Genomic DNA, 19980 nt, shown 5'->3' on the forward strand with positions numbered 1-19980 from the left:
CCCAATCATTGGTGGGGTTCAGAATGCTCTTTGATTGTAGGTAAACTATAAATCCCAGAAACTACAAGTCTCAAATGTCAATATCTATTTCCCCCAAACTCCACCAGGGTTCACATTTGGGCAGATTGAGTATCCATGCCAAGTGTGGTCCAGATCTATCATTGTTTGAGCCCATAGTGCTTTTTGGATACAGGTGAACTACAACTCCAAAACTCAAGGTCAATGCCCACCAAAATCTTCCAGTATTTTCTGCTGGTCATGGGAGTTCTGTGGGGCAAGATTAGTTCAATTCTATTGTTGGTGGAGTTCAGAATGCTCTTTGACTGTAAATGAACTACAAATCCCAGCAACTACAACTCCCAAAAGACAAAATCAATTCCCCGCAACCCCAGCAGTATTCAAATTTGGGCGTATCAGGTATTTGTGCCAAATTTGGTCCAGTGAATGAAAATACATCCTGCGTATCAGATATTTATATTATGATTTGTAACAGTAGCAAAATTACAGTTATGAAGTACTAACAAAAATAATGTTATGGTTGGGAGGTCACCACAAGATGAGGAACTGTATTAATGTTTTTAAATGTTTTAAGTGTTTTTATGATGTTGTTGGGCATTGAATTGTTGCCTCTGTAAACCGCCTTGAGTCGCCTGCGGCCTGAGAAAGCCGGTATACAAATATAGTAAATAAATCATAAATTAATAAATTAAGGAGTTGGGGCATTAAGAAGGTTGAGAACCACTGTTCCGTGTTAAAGTCACTGAGATGGAAGAGTCCACAAGGATCTTCTAGTGAGTCCACAAGGACCTTCGAGTGAGTCCACAAGGACATCCTAGTGAGTTCAGAAGGACCTCCTAGTGAGTCCACAAGGACCTTCTAGTGAGTCCACAAGGACCTTCGAGTGAATCCACAAGGACCTTCGAGTGAGTCCACAAGGACCTCCTAGTGAGTCCAGAAGGACCTCCTAGTGAGTCCACAAGGACCTTCGAGTGAGTCCACAAGGACCTTCGTGAGTCCACAAGGACCTTCGAGTGAGTCCACAAAGACCTTCGAGTGAGTCCACAAGGACCTCCTAGTGAGTCCACAAGGACCTTCGAGTGAGTCCACAAGGACCTTCGAGTGAGTCCACAAGGACCTCCTAGTGAGTCCACAAGGACCTCCTAGTGAGTCCACAAGGACCTTCGAGTGAGTCCACAAGGACCTCCGAGTGAGTCCACAAGGACCTTCTAGGGGAACACAACATCAAAGCCCTCCCGACAGATGACCACCCAGTCTCTGCTTAATATCCCCAAGGAAGTCGCAGATTTCACTGCTGAGCAGTGCTTACCATCAGGAAGTTTTTGCAAACGTTTAGGGGGAAGCTCTTTTCCTGCCATTTGAATCCCTTGCTCCATATCGATGGAGGTTTGAGAGCTTTGGCCACAGCGCCTCCAAGAAGTTCTTCTCCTTCTCCGGAGCTCCTTCCCTGCCCTGCTGCCTCTCCCTTAGGGCAGCCTTTCTGAAACACGGCTCTCCCTTCTGCTCAGAAGAGCCTCTTCCCTTCTCTCCCGCTTCTCTTCGGGAGGCGAAAGAGAGCCAGCTGTTGAAGGCACAAGAAACATTTGGGGGAAACTCTTCCGCCCGCGTTTCTTTCTGGATGCCGGTCTGCGCAAGCAAGGAGAGCCCTTCTCTTCCCTTTTGCCTGCCTGCCTTCCTCCTCCGCCTGCGATGCTACAGGTGGAGGCTTCCTTCTCCTTTGGGGTTGGGGAGAAGGGGGTCCTGAGGCGGGGAGAACCCCCTCCCTTGCGCCTCCTCCTCCCCCTCCCCCTCCCCCCCACTCACCTGCAGATAGGCCATCTTCTGCTCCAGCTTCTGCCTCTGCTTCCCTGCAAGTGCGCGCCCCCGCACCCACATGCACGCCTCTAAGCCTTGCCCTCAGGCCACGCCCCGATCCCTGCCCCCTGGAGGGCATCCATCCGCTCCCCAGGAGCAAGGAAAGGCTGAAGGGAAAGCCCAAGGGCAGCCAAGGAGGAGAGTCCACCTGGATGGATACCAGCAAGCAGAAGAAGAACTTCCCTTCCAAACATACCTGTTGTAGAGAGATGTTGTGACCAGATGGCACAGAAACTATCTCAAACATATCTGTAACTGATAAGTTGTATACCTAGGTATGTTGAACACAGGAAGGTTGTGTGTAAACCAAATATGTTATAGGTTGTTGTAGGTTTTTCGGACTATATGGCCATGTTCTAGAAGCATTCTCTCCTGACATTTCGCCTACATTTATGGCAAGCATCCTCAGAGGTTGTGAGGATGCTTGCCATAGATGCAGGCAAAACATCAGGAGAGAATGCTTCTAGAACATGGCCATATAGCCCAAAAAACCTACAACAACCCAGTGATTCCAGCCATGAAAGCCTTCGACAATAAATCAAATATGTTATCTTTACCAAAGAGAGGAGCCAGGAAGACAGTTCCACCTTGTCTTCTGCACTGTGCTAATCTATATCAATAAAAATGTAATGTTTGCTTGTGGGATTAACATAACTCAAAAACCACTGGACAAATTGATACCAAATTTGGACACAAGACACCTATCAGGCCAATGCATGATCATCACTCATAAAAACACTGAAAAACACAGCAGAAGAGACTAGAAAAGCCAAAAAACAAAAGATACATTACAAAGCATGTGCAAAACCACATATACACACAAACACACATATATACACAAACATATACACACAGACATATACACATATATACACACACAAAACACATATATACAGACTGGACCACAGCAATGTGTGGCAGGGGATGGCTAGTCACTCAGAAAAACACTGAAAAATACAGTGGAAGAGACTTAAGCAGCCATAATATATATAAAAAAATACAACGTATGCACAAAACCACATATATACACATATACACAAATATGTTCCCCATAGTAACCTACGGATGTGAGAGCTGGACCATAGGGAAGGCTGAGCGAAGGAAGATAGACACTTTTGAACGGTGGTGTTGGAGGAGAGTTCTGAGAGTGCCTTGGACAGCGAGAAGATCCAACCAGTCCATACTTCAGGAAATAAAGCCCGACAGCTCATTGGAGGGAAGGATAGTAGAGGCAAAGATGAAATACTTTGGCCACATCATGAGGAGACAGGAAAGCTTAGAGAAGACAATGATGCTGTGGAAAGTGGAAGGTAAAAGGAAGAGGGGCCGACAAAGGCCAAGATGGGTGGATGGTATCCTTGAAGTGACTGGCTTGACCTTGAAGGAGCTGGGGGTGGAGACAGCTGACAGGGGGCTCTGGCGTGGGCTGGTCCATGAGGTAACGAAGAATCAGAAGTGACTGAACGAATAAACAACAACAACAGCCAAGGAAGAGAGCCCACCTGGATGGACACCAGCAAGCAGAAGAAGAAGACCTTCCCTTCGGAACATACCGGTTGTAGAGAGATGTTGCGACCAGATTGCACAGAAACTATCTCAAACATATCTGAAACTGACTTATAGGTTGTATACCTATGTATGTTGAACACAGGAAGGTTGTGAGTAAACCAAATACGTTATCGTTACCAAAGAGAGGGACCAGGAAGACAGTTCCACCTTGTCTCCTGCATTGTGTTAATAATGTAATATAATATAATATAATATAATAATTATTTCATAGAATGATAGAGTTGGAAGAGACCTCATGGGCCATCAAGTCCAACCCTCGTGGGCCATTCTACCATATGGTTGTATGATTCTAGAGTTCTAGAGGTCTAGGATTCTAAAACAAGTCATGCCAGACTAATCTTATCTCTTTTTTCGATAGATTTGCAAGCTTGGTAGATGCAAGGAATGCTGTGGATGGAGCATATCTTGATTTCAGTAATGTCTTCAACAAAGTCCCCCATGACCTTCTTGCAAGCAAACTGGTCCAATGTGGGCTAGGCAAGGCTGCTCGTACATGGATCTGTAATGGGATAAGCGACCAAATGGGTGCTTCTCCCCAATGGTTCCTGGAAAGAAGTGACTATTTCGTGCATAGAGAGGGTTCAGTCCTGGGTCCAGCTCTGTTCAGGATCTTTATTAATGACTTGGATGAAAGTTTAGAGGGCATGCTGATTAAGTTTGCAATGACAGCAAATTAGGAGGGATAGCTAATACTCCAGAGGACAGGGTCAGAATGAGAAGGGCCTTAACAGACGAGAGCTGATTGGCTAAAACTAACACAATGAATTTCAACAAGGATAAATGCAAGATACTTCACTTAGGCAGAAAAAAATGAAATGCAAAGATACAGGATGGGTGACGCCTGGCTCGACAACAGAGTCTCATGTGAAAAAGATCTTGGAGTCTTCGTGGGGAACAAGTTGAACATGAGACAAGAGTGTGATGCAGCAGCTCAAAAAGCCAATGGGATTTTGAGCTACATCAGAAGAAGTCTAGTGTCCAGATCGAGGGACGTCATGGTGGCTCTCTGTTCAACTTTGATCAGACCGTGTTACCTGGAATCATACTGTGTCCAATTCTGGGCAAAGCAATTTAAAAGAGATATTGACTCCAAGCTGGAAGGTGTCCAGAGGAAAAGGGTGACTAAAATGATCAAAAGTCTGGAGACCATGAATAACCCCTCTGAGGAACATCTTAAAGAGCTTGGTCTGTTTAGCCTGCAGAAGAGAAGGCTGAGAGGAGACATGGCAGCCATGTATCAATATGTGAAAGGATGCCATAAGGAAGAGGGGGAAGACTTCCTTTCTGCTGCCCTGGAGACCTGGACTCAATGGAGCAATGGGTTCAAATTACAGGAGAGGAGATTCCATTGAACATGAGAAAGAACTTCCTGAGAGTAAGAAGAGCTGTTCAGCAGTGGAACTCTCTGCCTCAGAGTCTAATGGAAGCTTCTTCCTTGGAGGCTTCTAAACAGAAGCTGGATAGCCTTCTCTCGGGGATGCTTTGATGGTGCTTTTTCTGCATGACAGCAAAAGGGGGTTGAACTAGATGGTCCATGTGGTCTTTTCCAACTCTATTATTCTATGATTCTATGAGCCAACTGTGCCACTTCCTGGAGCAATCAGCTCTGAGGCTAGTGGTCCATGCCTTGGTTGCATCCCGTTTGGAGAGGAGCCCCCAGTGGTGCAATGGGTTAAACTCTTGTGCTGGCAGGACTGCTGACGAAAAGGTCGGCAATTCAAATCCGGGGAGTGGGGTGAGCTCCCGTCTGTCAGCTCCAACTTCTCATGTGGGGACATGAGAGAAGCCTACCATGGGGTGATAAAACATCTGGGCATCCCCCTGGGCAACATCCTTGCAAACAGCCAATTCTCTCACACCAGAAGCCACTTGCAGTTTCTCAAGCTGCTCCTAACACACACACACACACACACAAATCCCGTTTGGATGCCTGTCATGTGCTCTGCACTGAGCTGCCTTTGGGAACTTTGGGAGTTCTTAGAAACAGTCGGGCTGCCTGGCAGGGAATTGTCGACGGCTGCACAGTCCTTTGAGGGGGGTCTCTCTCACCACCAGCGGATGCAACAGTGCTGGAATGACCAGTATCCACCCATCCAATGCGCTGTTTTTGCCACAAGACTATCACAACATAAAGCACTGTTTACCACACCCTACCAGAATCATAGAATCATAGAATCAAAGAGTTGGAAGAGACCTCATGGGCCATCCAGTCCAACCCCCTGCCAAGAAGCAGGAATATTGCATTCAAATCACCCCTGACAGATGGCCATCCAGCCTCTGTTTAAAAGCTTCCAAAGAAGGAGCCTCCACCACACTCCGGGGCAGAGAGTTCCACTGCTGAACGGCTCTCACAGTCAGGAAGTTCTTCCTCATGTTCAGATGGAATCTCCTCTCTTGTAGTTTGAAGCCATTGTTCCGCGTCCTAGTCTCCAGGGAAGCAGAAAACAAGCTTGCTCCCTCCTCCCTGTGGCCTCCTCTCACATATTTATACAGTCAACGGACATGGCTCCCGATCGGCTGACCCTGTTCCTTCTCAGTTGCCGTGGTTGCACAGGGGCAGCGGTAGCACAGCGGGTTAAACTGCTAGCTGCAGGAAAGCTGCTGACCTAAAGGTTGGCAGTTTTAAACCACAAGCCAGGCTCAGTACCCAACTGTCAGCTCTAGTTTCTGCCAACCTAGCAGTTTGAAAGCATGCAATACTAGTAGATCAATAGGTACCACCTCAGCGGTAAAAGAGTGCCCTATGCAGACATGCTGGCAACACAATTGGAGATGTCTATGGACAAGAGGCTCCTCAGCATGGAAAAATGGAACAAGAGCGCCTCCCCATTGCTGGAGTTGAGCATTGCCTCCAGACGCCGGAGATGGAAAACAGGGAAGGTCTTTACCGTTGTCTGTGTTGTATGTCATCCTTCACTGTGTGTGCAAGGCACTGAATGTTTGCCTCATATGTGTATTGTAATCTGCTCTGAGTCCCTCCAGGGAGATAAAGCAGACTATAAGTAAAGTGTATTATTATTGTATTATCGAAGGCTTTCATGGCCAGAATCACTGAGTTGTTGTAGGTTTTTCAGGCTCTATGGCCATGTTCTAGAAGCACTCTCTCCTGACATTTTGACATTTTGCCTCCAACTATGGCAGGCATCCTCAGAGGTTATGAGGTCTGTTGAAAGCTAGGAATCTATATATATAAATTTGTTAGGGGCATCCAATGAGGAAACAAAACTCAAAAACCCCCCAACGAAACTTAACCAAAATTCCCATGCCCATAACACAACCCACAAGGTACAAACATATCTACTCAAAATGAAAAACAACACAACACACTCACAAAACGGCAAAACAACAACACTCAAAAATCCCCCAACGAAACTTAACCAAAATCCCTGTGCCCATAACACAACCCACAAGGTACAAACATATCTACTCAAAATGAAAAACAACACAACAACACACTCACAAAACGGCAAAACAACAAAACTCAAAAATCCCCCAACGAAACTTAACTAAAATCCCCGTGCCCATAACACAACCCACAAGGTACAAACATATCTACTCAAAATGAAAAACAACACAACAACACACTCACAAAACAGCAAAACAACAAAACTCAAAAATCCCCCAACGAAACTTAACCAAAATCCCTGTGCCCATAACATAACCCACAAGGTACAAACATACCTACTCAAAATGAAAAACAACACAGCAACACACTCACAAAACGGCAAAACAACAAAACTCAAAAATCCCCCAACGAAACTTAACTAAAATCCCCGTGCCCATAACACAACCCACAAGGTACAAACACATCTACTCAAAATGAAAAACAACACAACAACACACTCACAAGACGGCAAAACAACAAAACTCAAAAAAGCCCCAACGAAACTTAACCAAAATTCCCATGCCCATAACACAACCCACAAGGTACAAACACATCTACTCAAAATGAAAAACAACACAACACGCTCACAAAACGGCAAAACAACTGAGCATGCGCATTGGCACCCAGCCGCAAGTTCCATCGCGCGCGCACATGGCCTTCCGGCCAACGTTCCCTCTGCGGAAACCATGCCCACTCCAAGCCCCGCCGCGCCGCTTCCCGCACACACACACACCCTGCCGCACACACACACACAACCTCATGCTCCATCACTCCCCCCACCGCCACACACACACGCAACCCCACTCCCCCGCCGCTGCACACACACACGCAACCCCACTCCCCCCGCCGCCGCATACACACACGCAACCCCACGCTCCATCACTCCCCCCACCGCCACACACACACGCAACCCCACTCCCCCCGCCGCTGCACACACACACGCAACCCCAGGCTCCATCACTCCCCTGCCCCAATCTTACCTCCTTTTACTTCAGGCCACCTCCAAACCCCACCCCGCCCCTTCCCGCCCTGTCAAAATCTAGGAAAGACAGGAAGGAAGGAAAGAAGGAAGAAAGAGAAAGGGGGGTAAAAAAAAGGGGGGAAGGAAGGAAAGTTAGAGGAAGAAGAAAAGAAAAGAAAAGGAAAGATGGAAGGAAAGAAAAGAGAGACAGCAGAAGAGAAAGAAAAAGGGGGAAGGAAGGAAAGAGAGAGAAAGAAGAGGAGAAGGAAAGATGGGAAGGAAGGAAGGAAGGAAAGGAAGGGAGGGAGGGAGGGAGGGAGGGAAAGAAGGAAAGAAAGAGGGAAGATTGGCCACAGCAACACGTGGCGGGTAAAGGTTGTTATTTCTATTATTATTATTATTATTATTATTATTATTATTATTATTATGCTATTGTTCCTATGAGACTCTTTTAGGGGGAATGGGAGAGGTGTCAGGTCCCAGAGGCAATGCACTGCATTATTGTTATTGTTATGATGGTGGTGAAATAAAAGGAAATAAAAAGAGAAAGAAGGAAGCAAACAGGGAGGGAAGAAAGGCAAAGGAAGAAAGGGGGAGGGAATGAAGGAAAGAGAGAAGGATGAAACCAAGTAGTGAAAGAAGGAAAGAAAGAAAGAGGTAGAGAAGGAAGAAAGTAGAGAAAGGGGGAGGAAAAGGGGGAAGGAATAGATAGGGACCTCTCTTTCGTAATAGTCCAGATATCTACCTCAACTTTGATAAGTTTTACTATAGGCCACAGCAACGCGTGGCAGGGCACAGCTAGTATATATGTATATATATATATACACACATACATACATATATGTGTGTGTGTGTGTCTGTGTGTGTGTGTCTGTGTATGTGTGTGTCTGTTTATATATCTGTGAAATGTCCAGGGTTTGAGAAAGAACTCTTGTCTGTTGGAGCAAGTTATGAACGTTTCAATTGGCCACCTTGATTAGCATTTGATGGCCTGACAGTTTTTAGGTAGCACATTCAAGCACAGGAGTTTGAGCTTCTGGAAATTACTTATTTTATTTTTAAAGGGATCAGTTACTTTCCACGGAATTCTCAATTATTATTATTTCTACCTTCTCCAGAAAGTTAACTCAACAAAACACTCATTACCAAATTATCGCTCTTGTTGTTACTATGGTGGCACTGACAAATATGGCTAAATACTCTCTATTTCTCTCAAGTGGCCAGCTCAAAAATGGCCGATTGAAAATGATAGGAAAAGCGCAAAAGGCATTTCAAAGTCATGTTTCCCTGCCTCGTACTAGGGTTTCATGGACGCACCTTTCCTATTCCTACCTAAAGGTGCTAGGATTGTTTCTGGGACTTCCTGCATGCCACACACACACACAAACATATATTGCCATTTCAGAATGCAGATGAATTGCATGGAACTGGATTATGTGAGTTTACCCTGCATCGTATGTGTTGGAAATAGCAACCTTCTACAAACCTTCTATACTAGTTATTTGTTATGTATATAATTCAGATTGCTTGCAATATTGTATATGTGTATATTGATGTGCAGTATTCACTTAACTCTGTGTTGTTTGAGGTTGTGGAAGGGACTGTAGACCATGTGATCAGATCTGGGACTATTCAGACTGAGACTCCATTTTAGAAGTCAATATTGTTTTGAATAGTTAGTTGTGTTTAGGTTGTCTTCAGTTTTGCATTAAGAGAGTATGCATTAGACATAAAACAGAGAAGAGATTGCAACAGAATGCCTTAGAGAACCTACTGGTTAAACTTTCAATTGATAACCAATGAACCTGTATGCTGGATACATGAAGTTTGTATGTAAACCAAATATCTTACTTTTAATGAAGACTACTTATTTTTGTCTCTTGAGATCATGATTTAAAACCAAGTATATTTTATGGGAGAGTAGATGTTTTAGGCAACTGAAATAACACTTCTGAAGATTTGCTTTATATTTTGTGCATTGGCATAATCTTTGTTCCTAACAGTTCAAAGAGATTACCAGTCTAACAACTGAGAAACCTAAGTGCCATTATACAATTAACAAAGTCAGACAGTACATAAACCGAGGTAAAGGCTTATCATTTTTTTCCATCTTTGGCATCTGGAGGCTGTGCTTGACTCCAGCCATGGGGAAGTGCTGTTGCTCCATGTCTGCATGGGCATGTTTTATTACCTCCTCACCAAAATGGTATTTATTTATCTACTCAAATTGCTGTTTTCGAACTGCTAGGTAAGCAGAAGCTGGGCTGACACCCCAGCCCAGGCTTGAACTGCCCTACCTTTAAATCGGCAAGATTTTGTGAAGCAGATATATACCACTAAAGAAAAGATGAACTCAACCAAGGAAAAGGGTTATGATCATTTCAAATGGTAATGAATGCCAATTAATCTCCAAAAGGTCAAGCTTCCAAAGGGCTTTGGAGATTCTGGTTTTCCAAAAGGTTATGATCTCAAAGGTCATCCTTTCCCCCAAAATATGGCAGTGTAGATCCAGCAACAGAGACATGCAATAAAAGAAACAGACCAGTGATTCTACTGCACTCCTAAAGCTTACTCCTCATAGCCCTCCAAAGTGAAAACGGATGGCTTTTTGCAACATCATGATGCCCAGCCCTACATTGAAGCAGAAGGGTTTGCTTAGGTGGCAAAGGCCAAGTGATTGCAGAAATATGTTGAAAGAGAGTCCCATCTGGTGTGCCCTGTGCCCCCGCCATTGGCTCACAGACTTCAGGTCCAGTGGAGGACATACACCTCATTGCAGCAATGGCAGGAAAGACAGCTGCCGGTTGAGTTTCATCTGCACACAATACAGTTGTGGAGATGGGGCCACCCTGTGGTTCACCCTATGAAGGAGAAGACTGCCTGGGGAACACAGCGGCTTCTTGGAACAGAGGCTGGAAAAGGACAGGGACCTTGGGAAATGCAGAGCAGCCCTTCAGCATGGGATTTCTCCCTCTGGACACAGCAAGAGGTCACCAGCCTTCTTCCTCTGCTAACTTCACACTCCATTTGCTGGGAAACAGAGTGTCTAACCTTGTCTCCCTAAGGAAAGGGTCAGCTGACGACAAACGACATTCCTATGGCTATACAACCAAAAAAAACCTCACAACAAACCAATGATTCCAGCCATGAAAGCCTTCAACAAAACATTCCTATTGCCATAAACTTGCCAGTTTCCTGCAGGAAGAACTCTGTAGCAGGAGTTTCTCTCCAATTCCCATCCGGGATGAATTATTGGCTCTCTTCTTGGATTTCCAGGGCGAGCAGCAGCTTTTACAGGAGGCACCTTATTTTCCCTCCATGGAAGCAGTGTGCCAGCAAACATCAACCTGAGACTGGTGCCAGGCCCTTTGCTATTGAGGACTTCATGCATACGGCAACTACTCAGTCTGTTCATTGGCTCCAGAAGCGGAGAGGCAAAGGGTCACCACTTCTGCACAGAGAATCATTGGTTGCCCTCTTTCTCCCCTCTCTGGAAGGACTTTATAGGTCCCCTGCAGCCTTAAGAAAACTCAGAGCATTCTTAAGGACCCATCTCACCCTGGATATCCTCTTTTTCTTTTCTTTTCTTTTTTAATTATTACCATCTGGCTGATGGTACAGGGTGACAAAGGCAAGGACAAACAGACCGAGAGATAGCCTTTATCCTAGGGCTGTGAATATATCGAACTCCATGGTTTCACATTAATGTGGCACTGAGAGCTGTGCAGTGGGAGTGGGAGTGTGGAGGGATGGGGATATTGTATTGTGATATGTGCTGGGGAAGGCATTTAATTTTGTTGTACAATGTACAATGATAATAAAGTTATCTAGATTATGTACTTTGCCAAGACTGAACACTTTGGTCAAACTCCTGAAATATTGGAAAGGTGAGACATCAGCCATGAAACAACCATCACTTCCCTATCTCACAAGAGTGGGTGCAATTGCATTGATCAAAGGAGAATTAGAATGCGGGTTACGGAGATCTGTGGTTTCCTAGTGGTGCCTCTCATTTATCCCTCTCAATCATCGCATAATGCTGCCTTTCTATTTTTTCCTCCTTAAGTGTGAGAGGAAGGATAATTAATCTCTCCTAAACTATGCGTGCTTTTATACACTCTACAACTGCAGCTCCCATCATCCCTGGCCAATGGTGAAGGATGCTAGGAGCCAGGATCAACAAACTGCATTGGGAGAGTCTGATAAATAAATCCCCAACTGGCCACTCCTGTCTTCTTTTGCTTCCCGATGGCCAGACTATTTGTCCCCCAAGGATCTTCAAGACTTACCTGTATATATGCCATCTTCAGCAGGTTTCCTATCAGTCCTTGGTGTGTTTTGACCATGGCACCTTTCATTTTTGCTCTCGACCACCAACATCGGCGTGCTTGATTTGTTCAATAAGGTGGGCCATCCCTTCTTGTCTCCCATCCTCTCTCCTTCTTTCTCGGCAGCTTGGTGTCCTTTCCCGTTGGCACTTCTTGCTGGAAAGAGCTCTGCTTTGGGGTCCGTCCCTCCGATCCTCATTGCATGCTGTGCGGATGGCTTTCTCTACTGGAAAGGATGGACTTTTTTTCCAGCTTGTCACTTGACATGTGATTTATGAACACACACACACATGCACGTTTTCTTTCTTATGTTTGGCAAGCAGTAAAGTTCTCCCAGTTTAGTTATGCAGAAGCAAGTGCATTTTTAGTTACTTGGATCCTTTTCTTTCAGTACATCTTTGCTTGAAATGTGCATGTGTTTTTTTGGCGGGGGGGGGGGGGGATATCATTTTCAAACCCAATGATGTTATCTGGAGGAAGCATCTCCTGGAAGCGGAAACATCCATCTGTTTGTTGGCAGTAGGAGAAGTTGCCAAAGAGCAACACGTGGGAGAGCCAATGCATCGAGGGAGAAGGCTTTCGAGGTGGAGGAAAGGGAATTTATTATAAATTAAACAAGAAGTACATAATACCCTTACAGCAAATTCTCACAATTAATACATGGAGAATGACCTGACCTGGGCAGAGGAAATACCAGACAGTTGGCATTCAGCCTTATCAAGTCCAATAAAGAGAAGTATTGTAGAAAAGAACCAGAGGTTGATAGTTATCTGATACTTGAGATGCTCTCTGGCAGAATATTGGAAACATTGGTGTTGTAGCTCGGCAGCAGTCACAGCAGCCAAAGGCTGATGGGTTCACTGATGACTTAGAGTTGGAAGGGATTGTGTGCTTTCCTAGGATTCATAGTGATACAAACCAAGGGAATGATACAGGCCAAGAAAACAAAAGTGCTTCAGATAGTGATGTGGGCCCAAAGAATATAATTACCTCTGAGCCTCAAGGTCACTCACAGGAGTTGGAATCATCCTCCCTAGATAAGGGGTTGAGCAAAGACAAATTGACAGGAAGCTCTCATGGGAAAGCACCTGGTGATATAGACCTGAGCAAGGAATCATGCTGGCAAATTAGGGCAGATAGCTAGCTTCATAGATCAACACGACTTAGTGGGAAATAGAAATTTTATGGCAGATGTAATGATTTCATGTCTGTTTATTAAGAGCTAACATACACAATGACTTCAGTCCAGGCAACGTAGCATTCAAGTTAGAAGCTAGGCCCGAGTTCTCTGGTTCATGTTTCAAACCTTGGTCTTGGATTTAAGTATCCTGGGAGTTTTTCCAAGTTCTTGTCTTGTATTCCTGTTTCAGTTTTGCTAAGCATATCTTCTGCCTGTGGACTTAAGCTAACTTTGTGTTTTGGGACTACTTTTGGACTGTGTTATCTTTGGATTTATAAGAGACAATTAATTTCCTGTTTGGTTATCATCTATTGCTGACCCTTTTGGATTATACACCTTATATCTTAATACCTGATTGTTCCATATACCTTTTATGTGTTTTTTTTTACAATAAACGGTTTGCTTATACTCAGGACTCTTGTGTGGTGCTGTGGTCATCAGTGGGGTGCAACTACTGATTTTTGTGAACTGCGATTCCCAGACTCCCCCATCACATGCTGGCTACAGAACCATGGCCATCGCATTGTATGGTCTATGTGGAACTGAAAGGGTGAATACAGGTTGCATGTAGGTTTTGTCAGTGTAAAATTAATGTATAGTGTATGTTTAAAAGTAATTTTATGTACAATGGCTGTGATTGTAACAGGATTGTATTGCCAGAGAGTATTCTGCTACAGAAAGGGTTAAACAGTAGAGTTAATAAGCTGTGAAGATGTGACCCTGAGCGTTACCTTGAGCGAGTAGGGAGGATACAGAGATAAGTCATTATAGCTTCAGTGAGTGTGTTCATCCTTCCTTCTTGTTCCTGTCTGTCTACTGATGGTGTATGCTGTATGTGTGAGCTGCTTAGTCTGTTTGTTTTTGTTGAAAATGTAATACAAATGTCTGGTTGCTGTTGACACGATAAATAAAAATAAAATAAGTAAAGCTAAATATCTGTTTTATACTGAAGTGTCAAGCATCCATTTCTTCAGAGCTTCAAAAGCTGCTACAGCACTCTGATAGGTTTGAGAGGGTGAAGATGTTCAGCTGAGGAAGGGTATAGGGGAGCTTTCTTGGCACCCCTTGTGACCGGTCAGTGATTATATGGGCCAGGAGAACAGAGCTACATCTATCATTGCCCAGCTGTCATTTTTCAGTAATGCATAATAAGACGATACTGAGTCATATTCAATATCGCTTTGCACAACATCTCTAAAAATACTTATACTTGGACAACCCAAAACGAGTGAATGCAGAGTGGGCATGCTCAGTGCCTGTGGCGCATGAACGGTTGAAGGAGTGGGAATAGGAATAGAATAGCATAGAAAGAGCCAAGCTGCTGTTTTCCTTATGTATGGACTATAGTGCCAACTCCTAGCGTACTCAAATTTAGAGTCCAGACCACGGATAAGAGAATCCATGCCCGGCGAGCATTCAGTTTAAACCAAAATAGACCAGGACAGAGACATCACTCGCCAGGCTGCAGACAAGCCACAGAGGTATATTTGATCTGGCTAGAAAGGATACAGCATAAAGCAGGAATACAGAGACACGAGGTTTTATACATTTCATAGCCATTCAAATCTCCTGCTCCCTTCCCTGATTGGCCAAGAAAGGGGTTGGTTTGGATCCGCACCTGTGTCAATATTTGGAAATGCTAATGAGTTTCCAATTGGTTTAATTGTCCACTTCCAGGTGATGGGGAAATGTTTTGAGGAAAACAAAAGGTGAGATATCCCGGGGACAAAAGGTGAAGATCTCTTGAATCAAGCCTTGGATTTGAAATAAAGAAATCCACAAATATATCTCTTCCAAGCTCCTGTTTCTGCAGTAAGCAATATCTCAGCCCAAGTGAGATTCTCGGCTGGGCAAACATCAGCTTAATACCCTTGGGTGCTATTCATCTGGTCCTGGAGACCTGAATTTATTTATTTAGACTAGCCAGGGGCCACAGCTAGCACAGTGGGTTAAACCGCCAGCTGCAGAAAATCTTGTTCAAAGCCACGGGTTGGGATGAGCTCCTGCCATCAGCCCTAGCTTCTGCTTACCTAGAAGTTTGAAAACAGTAATGTGCGTAGATCAATAGGTACTGCTTTGGCGGGAAGGTAAAGGCATCCATGAAGACGTGCCAGCAATTTGATCAGGAAGGCATCCATGGACAATAGGCTCCTTGGTATGGAAAATGGAACAACAGCACCTCCTCATGGCCAAGCTGAGCACAGCCTGTTGAGCGCTGTTGCGCTGTTGGGAGAAAGAAAACTGAGGCAAATAAAATATTGGGTGGTTAGGATCCATCAGCTTCTTTTTCTCTTGCTCTAGTTGCATAACTGGGTCTCATCAAGCACAATACATTAAGCCCAAATACATGAAACTATTACAATAGGAAAAATATTGTTTTTCAGGTAGAAAATTTAAGTTTCCCAAGCTCTGACTGAACAGAAAAGGTAAGAAACAGCTTCTCCCACCAGTTTTTTTTTAATTGCACTGATTTTAATAATCTGTGGGAGCTGTAGAGCAGCCACATAAACTTTTCAATGTTAAAGAAAATATTTTCAAACTCTATTTTTAATGGGTAACCTTTAATAAACAGTGGCCCTCTTTACCTGCCTTTTGGTTTAAGGCTGGTTTAAGGCTGTGGAATCATCCCTCAATCTCAAAATGACAATCATCAAGGGCGAGGTGTTGAGGTCCAGAACCTGAAGAACCAAGGGCCGAGGGACGGGAGAGGCAGGAGGCGGAGGAAGGGAGCGCCGCGTCTGGAACTGGCCTCCCTAAGGGAGATACCTACCAGCGTTGCTGGCCTTCTGGTGAGCTGACTGTCTGGGCATCTCCTGTCGGCGATCCCGCCGCCGCTTGGGCCTGGGACCGCTGCGGGAGCTCTGTTTGACCCGGCGTGGGATCTGGCGTGGTTGCCGTCCCGGCCGCCATCTTGCCTGCCGCCGGGCCTTGCGCGCTTGTTGCTGCCGCGGTCAAGGAAAGACTGCATACGGCCCCGGAGGAGGGGCTCACCAGCGCTGCTGCAAGCCCCCTGGCAAGCCTCCTGGCTGGCCGACGGTCCCGCCGCCGCCTGGGCCTAGGACCACTGTGTGGGTTCCGTCTGGCCCGGCGAGAGCTCCGTCGCGGCCGCCATCTTGCCCGCCCCAGGTCCTAGCGCCCCAGGTCCTAGCGCCGCCGCGCTCTTGGCGAAAGCCTCGCGCTTGGCGAAAAGCCTCGGCGTTGGGGGGCCTCGTGAGCTCAGGGAGGACCCGGCCGGACGCCCTGCCACTCCACAGCTGTCGGATCACCACCAGGCTCGGCTGCCGCGGCTGCAATTACCGCGGCCGACACCATCATCAGGCCGCTGCCAGCGCTGGCGCCCGGAGAAGATCGCTGCCTCCTGTCCGGAAGGGATCGTTGCCTTGCAGCGGCCCTGCCACTGGGAGGTACTGGGCCGGCCAGACCATCGCCAGGCCGCCGCTGGACCGCAGCCACCAGGCCGCCACGGTAGCTAGGCCGCTACTGCATCCATCAGGCCGCTGCGGAGTGGTGGCCTCCTCTGCCGCTAGGTCGTTGCCGCCGCTGCCCGACGAGACTATTACCATCCTGTGGGACCGGCCGAACGATTCGCCGGTCTGTCGCCTTTGCCGTGGCCGGGGGGCCGTCGCCGCTTTTCCATCTTATGATCCAGCCCCCTCTTCCATCAGGCGGCTGTGGTCTCACGGCCCCTCTCCGGCCTAAACTCCACCAGGGCAAAGCAACGAGTTGGGGGACCCTTGTGCTGACCGTCTTTGTGTGGACCTTGTGTGGACCTCGTGCAGCCCTTTTATGTAGATTCTTGTGTAGACCTTTAAGCCTGTGTAGATCTTTAAGTTGGCTTCTTTGCTGGTATTTACTGAGCAAAATGTGATTGACCATCTGTGCTGCCCACCCCCGAGTTATCAACTCCGGAAGCCTATCCGCTGGTTTACCAACCGTCTGGAGTCTCATCGGGGTCATAGCAATATTTAGTTAACTACCATCATTATCACCCATAAGGGGTAATTGTATAATATCAACTAGCACTTTCCTGGTAGTCATTGTTGTCATCTGTCATCATTGTAATAAGAACGATTTAGAGCATCTAGGCGCCTGCCATCTGCTGCTAGATTGCACCAGCACTTTCGCCCCTCCCCTGTCCCTCTGTGCCGCACTTTATATCGATAAGTAGAGCACTTTAGACCTAGCACTTTATTAATGTGCCTTTGAATATGTGTTGCTGCTAACTAATTTACGATCATTCACGCTCACCGACGGACTGCTCCTGAAATCTATGCACTTTAAGAACTGGTCTATTGAAGCAGTCGGAATATCGACTACCACCCGTATTGCCGCTACCCATGTGGTCCCCTGCCCCCCTTTGGGTACTGTTTATGTTGCTCTGGTGTAGCGGAGGGGGCAGAAGAGGAGGTAGTCCGGAGCCTGGGATTGAGAGTGTGGTAGGGAGGGGGGAGGAGAGGGAGGGGGGATGCTGGCAAGAACCAATAAACTTAACAACAAGCATAGAAGAAAACACTCTTATGGCTCAGAACTGCGGCATGGAGGGGGGGAGGTGTTCCACTAGCCGAGGGGCCCCCATAGAGGTCGTGGTGGGAAGGAGGAGATGCGGGAGAAGGAGACCTCGAATTCGGCCTGATTCGGACCGCTTTTCTAAATTAACTATTCCCAATAGGTCTCCTAAGGTAATTTGGTGTAACCAGGTGAGCGGGCCCTCTGGCTTGAAGGTGGTGTTGTTGAACGCCAGGTCTGTCAACGGGAAAACAACTTGGATCCAGGACTTAATCCTGGAGGAGCGGGCAGATCTGGCGTGCATCACGGAGACCTGGCTGGATGAAGCGGGGGGCGTAAATCTCTCCCAGCTTTGTCCTCCAGGTTTCTCCGTGCAACACCAACCGAGAGCCGGAGGACGGGGAGGCGGGGTCGCAGTGGTCTATAGAGATACCATCCATCTAACCAGGAGCCCCATCCCGCAGACCACAAATTTTGAATGCGTCCACCTGAGGGTGGGTGACCGGGACAGAATAGGGATTCTGCTAGTGTACCGTCCACCTCGCTGCACTACAGTCTCCCTACCTGAGCTAGCGGGGGTGGTCTCGAGCCTGGCGGTGGAGTCCCAACGGCTTCTTGTGCTGGGGGACTTCAACATCCACGCCGAGGCAACCCTCACAGGTGCGGCTCAGGACTTCATGTCCGCCATGGCAACCATGGGGCTGTCCCAACAAATAACTGGCCCCACCCACTGTGCTGGACACACATTGGACTTGGTTTTCTGCCAGGGATGGGAGCAGGGTGGCGGTGTGGAGGAGTTGTCCATCTCTCAGTTGCCGTGGACCGACCACTTCCTGATTAGATTTAGGCTCACTGCTCCCCCTAACCTCCGCAAGGGTGGAGGACCCATTAAGATGGTCCGCCCCAGGAGGCTAATGGATCCGAACGGATTCCTGACGGCTCTTGGGGAGTTTCCCGCCACCGCGGTAGGCGACAATGTCGAGGCCTTGGTCGCTCTCTGGAATGGGGAGATGACCAGGGCTATTGACATGATCGCTCCGGAACGTCCCCTCTCAAGTAACCGAGCTAAACCAGCCCCTTGGTTCACCGAGGAGCTGGCAGCGATGAAGCGAAGGAAGAGGGTTCTAGAGAGCGTGTGACGATCGGACCCAAGCGAGTCAAACCGAGCACGGTTTGTGTCCTTTTTGAGGGCATATGCCGCGGCAATAAAAGCCGCAAAGAAAACTTTCTTTGCGGCCACTATTGCGTCTGCAAAGAACCGTCCGGCGGAGTTGTTCCGGGTTGTTAGAGGCCTTTTAACTCCCCCCACTGGTGGGAGCCCTGACAACTCGGCAACGCGCTGTGAAGCATTTGCTCGGTTCTTTGCAGACAAAGTCGCTTTGATCCGTTCCGGGCTGGACGCCACATTAGATGCAGTCTCCGTGGATGTGACACAAGCACCTGCTTGTCAGATTTTGTTGGATTCTTTTCAGTTTGTGAAACCCGAGGATGTGGACAAGGTACTTGGAGGAATGAGACCCACCACATCCATCCTAGACCCCTGCCCATCCTGGCTTCTTAAGGAGGCCAGAGGGGGATTGGCCGAGTGGGTAACGGTGGTGGTTAACGCCTCCCTTCGGGAAGGCAAGATTCCAGCGAGCCTAAAACAGGCTGTTATAAAGCCGCTGTTGAAGAAACCATCACTTGACCCCACTAAATTGGACAACTTTCGGCCTGTTTCCAATCTTCCCTTCTTGGGCAAAGTCATGGAAAGCGTGGTGGCCTCACAACTCCAGGTATTCTTGAGAGACACGGATTATCTGGATCCGGCACAGTCTGGTTTCAGACCGGGACATGGTACCGAGACGGTCTTGGTCGCCTTAGTGGATGATCTGCGCCGGGAGCTAGACAGGGGGAGTGTGTCCCTGTTGGTGCTCCTGGACCTCTCAGCGGCCTTCGATACCGTCGACCACGGTATTCTTCTGGGGCGCCTTGCAGAGATGGGCCTCGGGGGCACTGCTCTGCAGTGGCTCCGGTCATTTCTGGAGGGTCGTACTCAGAAGGTGTTACTGGGGGATTCCTGTTCAACGCCGCAGCCGTTGACCTGTGGCGTTCCTCAGGGTTCCATCTTGTCCCCCTTGTTGTTTAACATCTACATGAAGCCGCTGGGTGAGATCATCCGGAGTTTCGGGGTGCGGTG

At 47.2% G+C, this 19980-nt stretch overlaps 1 protein-coding gene across 4 annotated transcripts in view; it reads right to left on the bottom strand.

The window, feature by feature from the left end:
• Positions 1-12478, bottom strand: part of SYT17 (synaptotagmin 17) — a 49731-nt gene extending 37253 nt beyond the window's left edge. The window contains exon 1 of one of the 4 annotated variants that reach the window (XM_060786314.2): positions 12077-12478. In XM_060786314.2, coding sequence (XP_060642297.2) covers positions 12077-12314 — 238 coding nt within the window. In that variant the 5' untranslated portion in view covers positions 12315-12478. Of the gene's footprint in view, positions 1-1327; positions 1755-1821; positions 1878-12076 lie in introns of those variants that run through there. The other 3 variants (XM_060786315.2, XM_060786317.2, XM_067460937.1) reach the window with 3 other exon arrangements.
• Between the last annotated feature and the right edge of the window lie 7502 nt (positions 12479-19980).

Source organism: Anolis sagrei, chromosome X, assembly GCF_037176765.1.
Source record: "Anolis sagrei isolate rAnoSag1 chromosome X, rAnoSag1.mat, whole genome shotgun sequence".
In the NCBI taxonomy this organism is placed as follows: Eukaryota; Metazoa; Chordata; class Lepidosauria; order Squamata; family Dactyloidae; genus Anolis; species Anolis sagrei.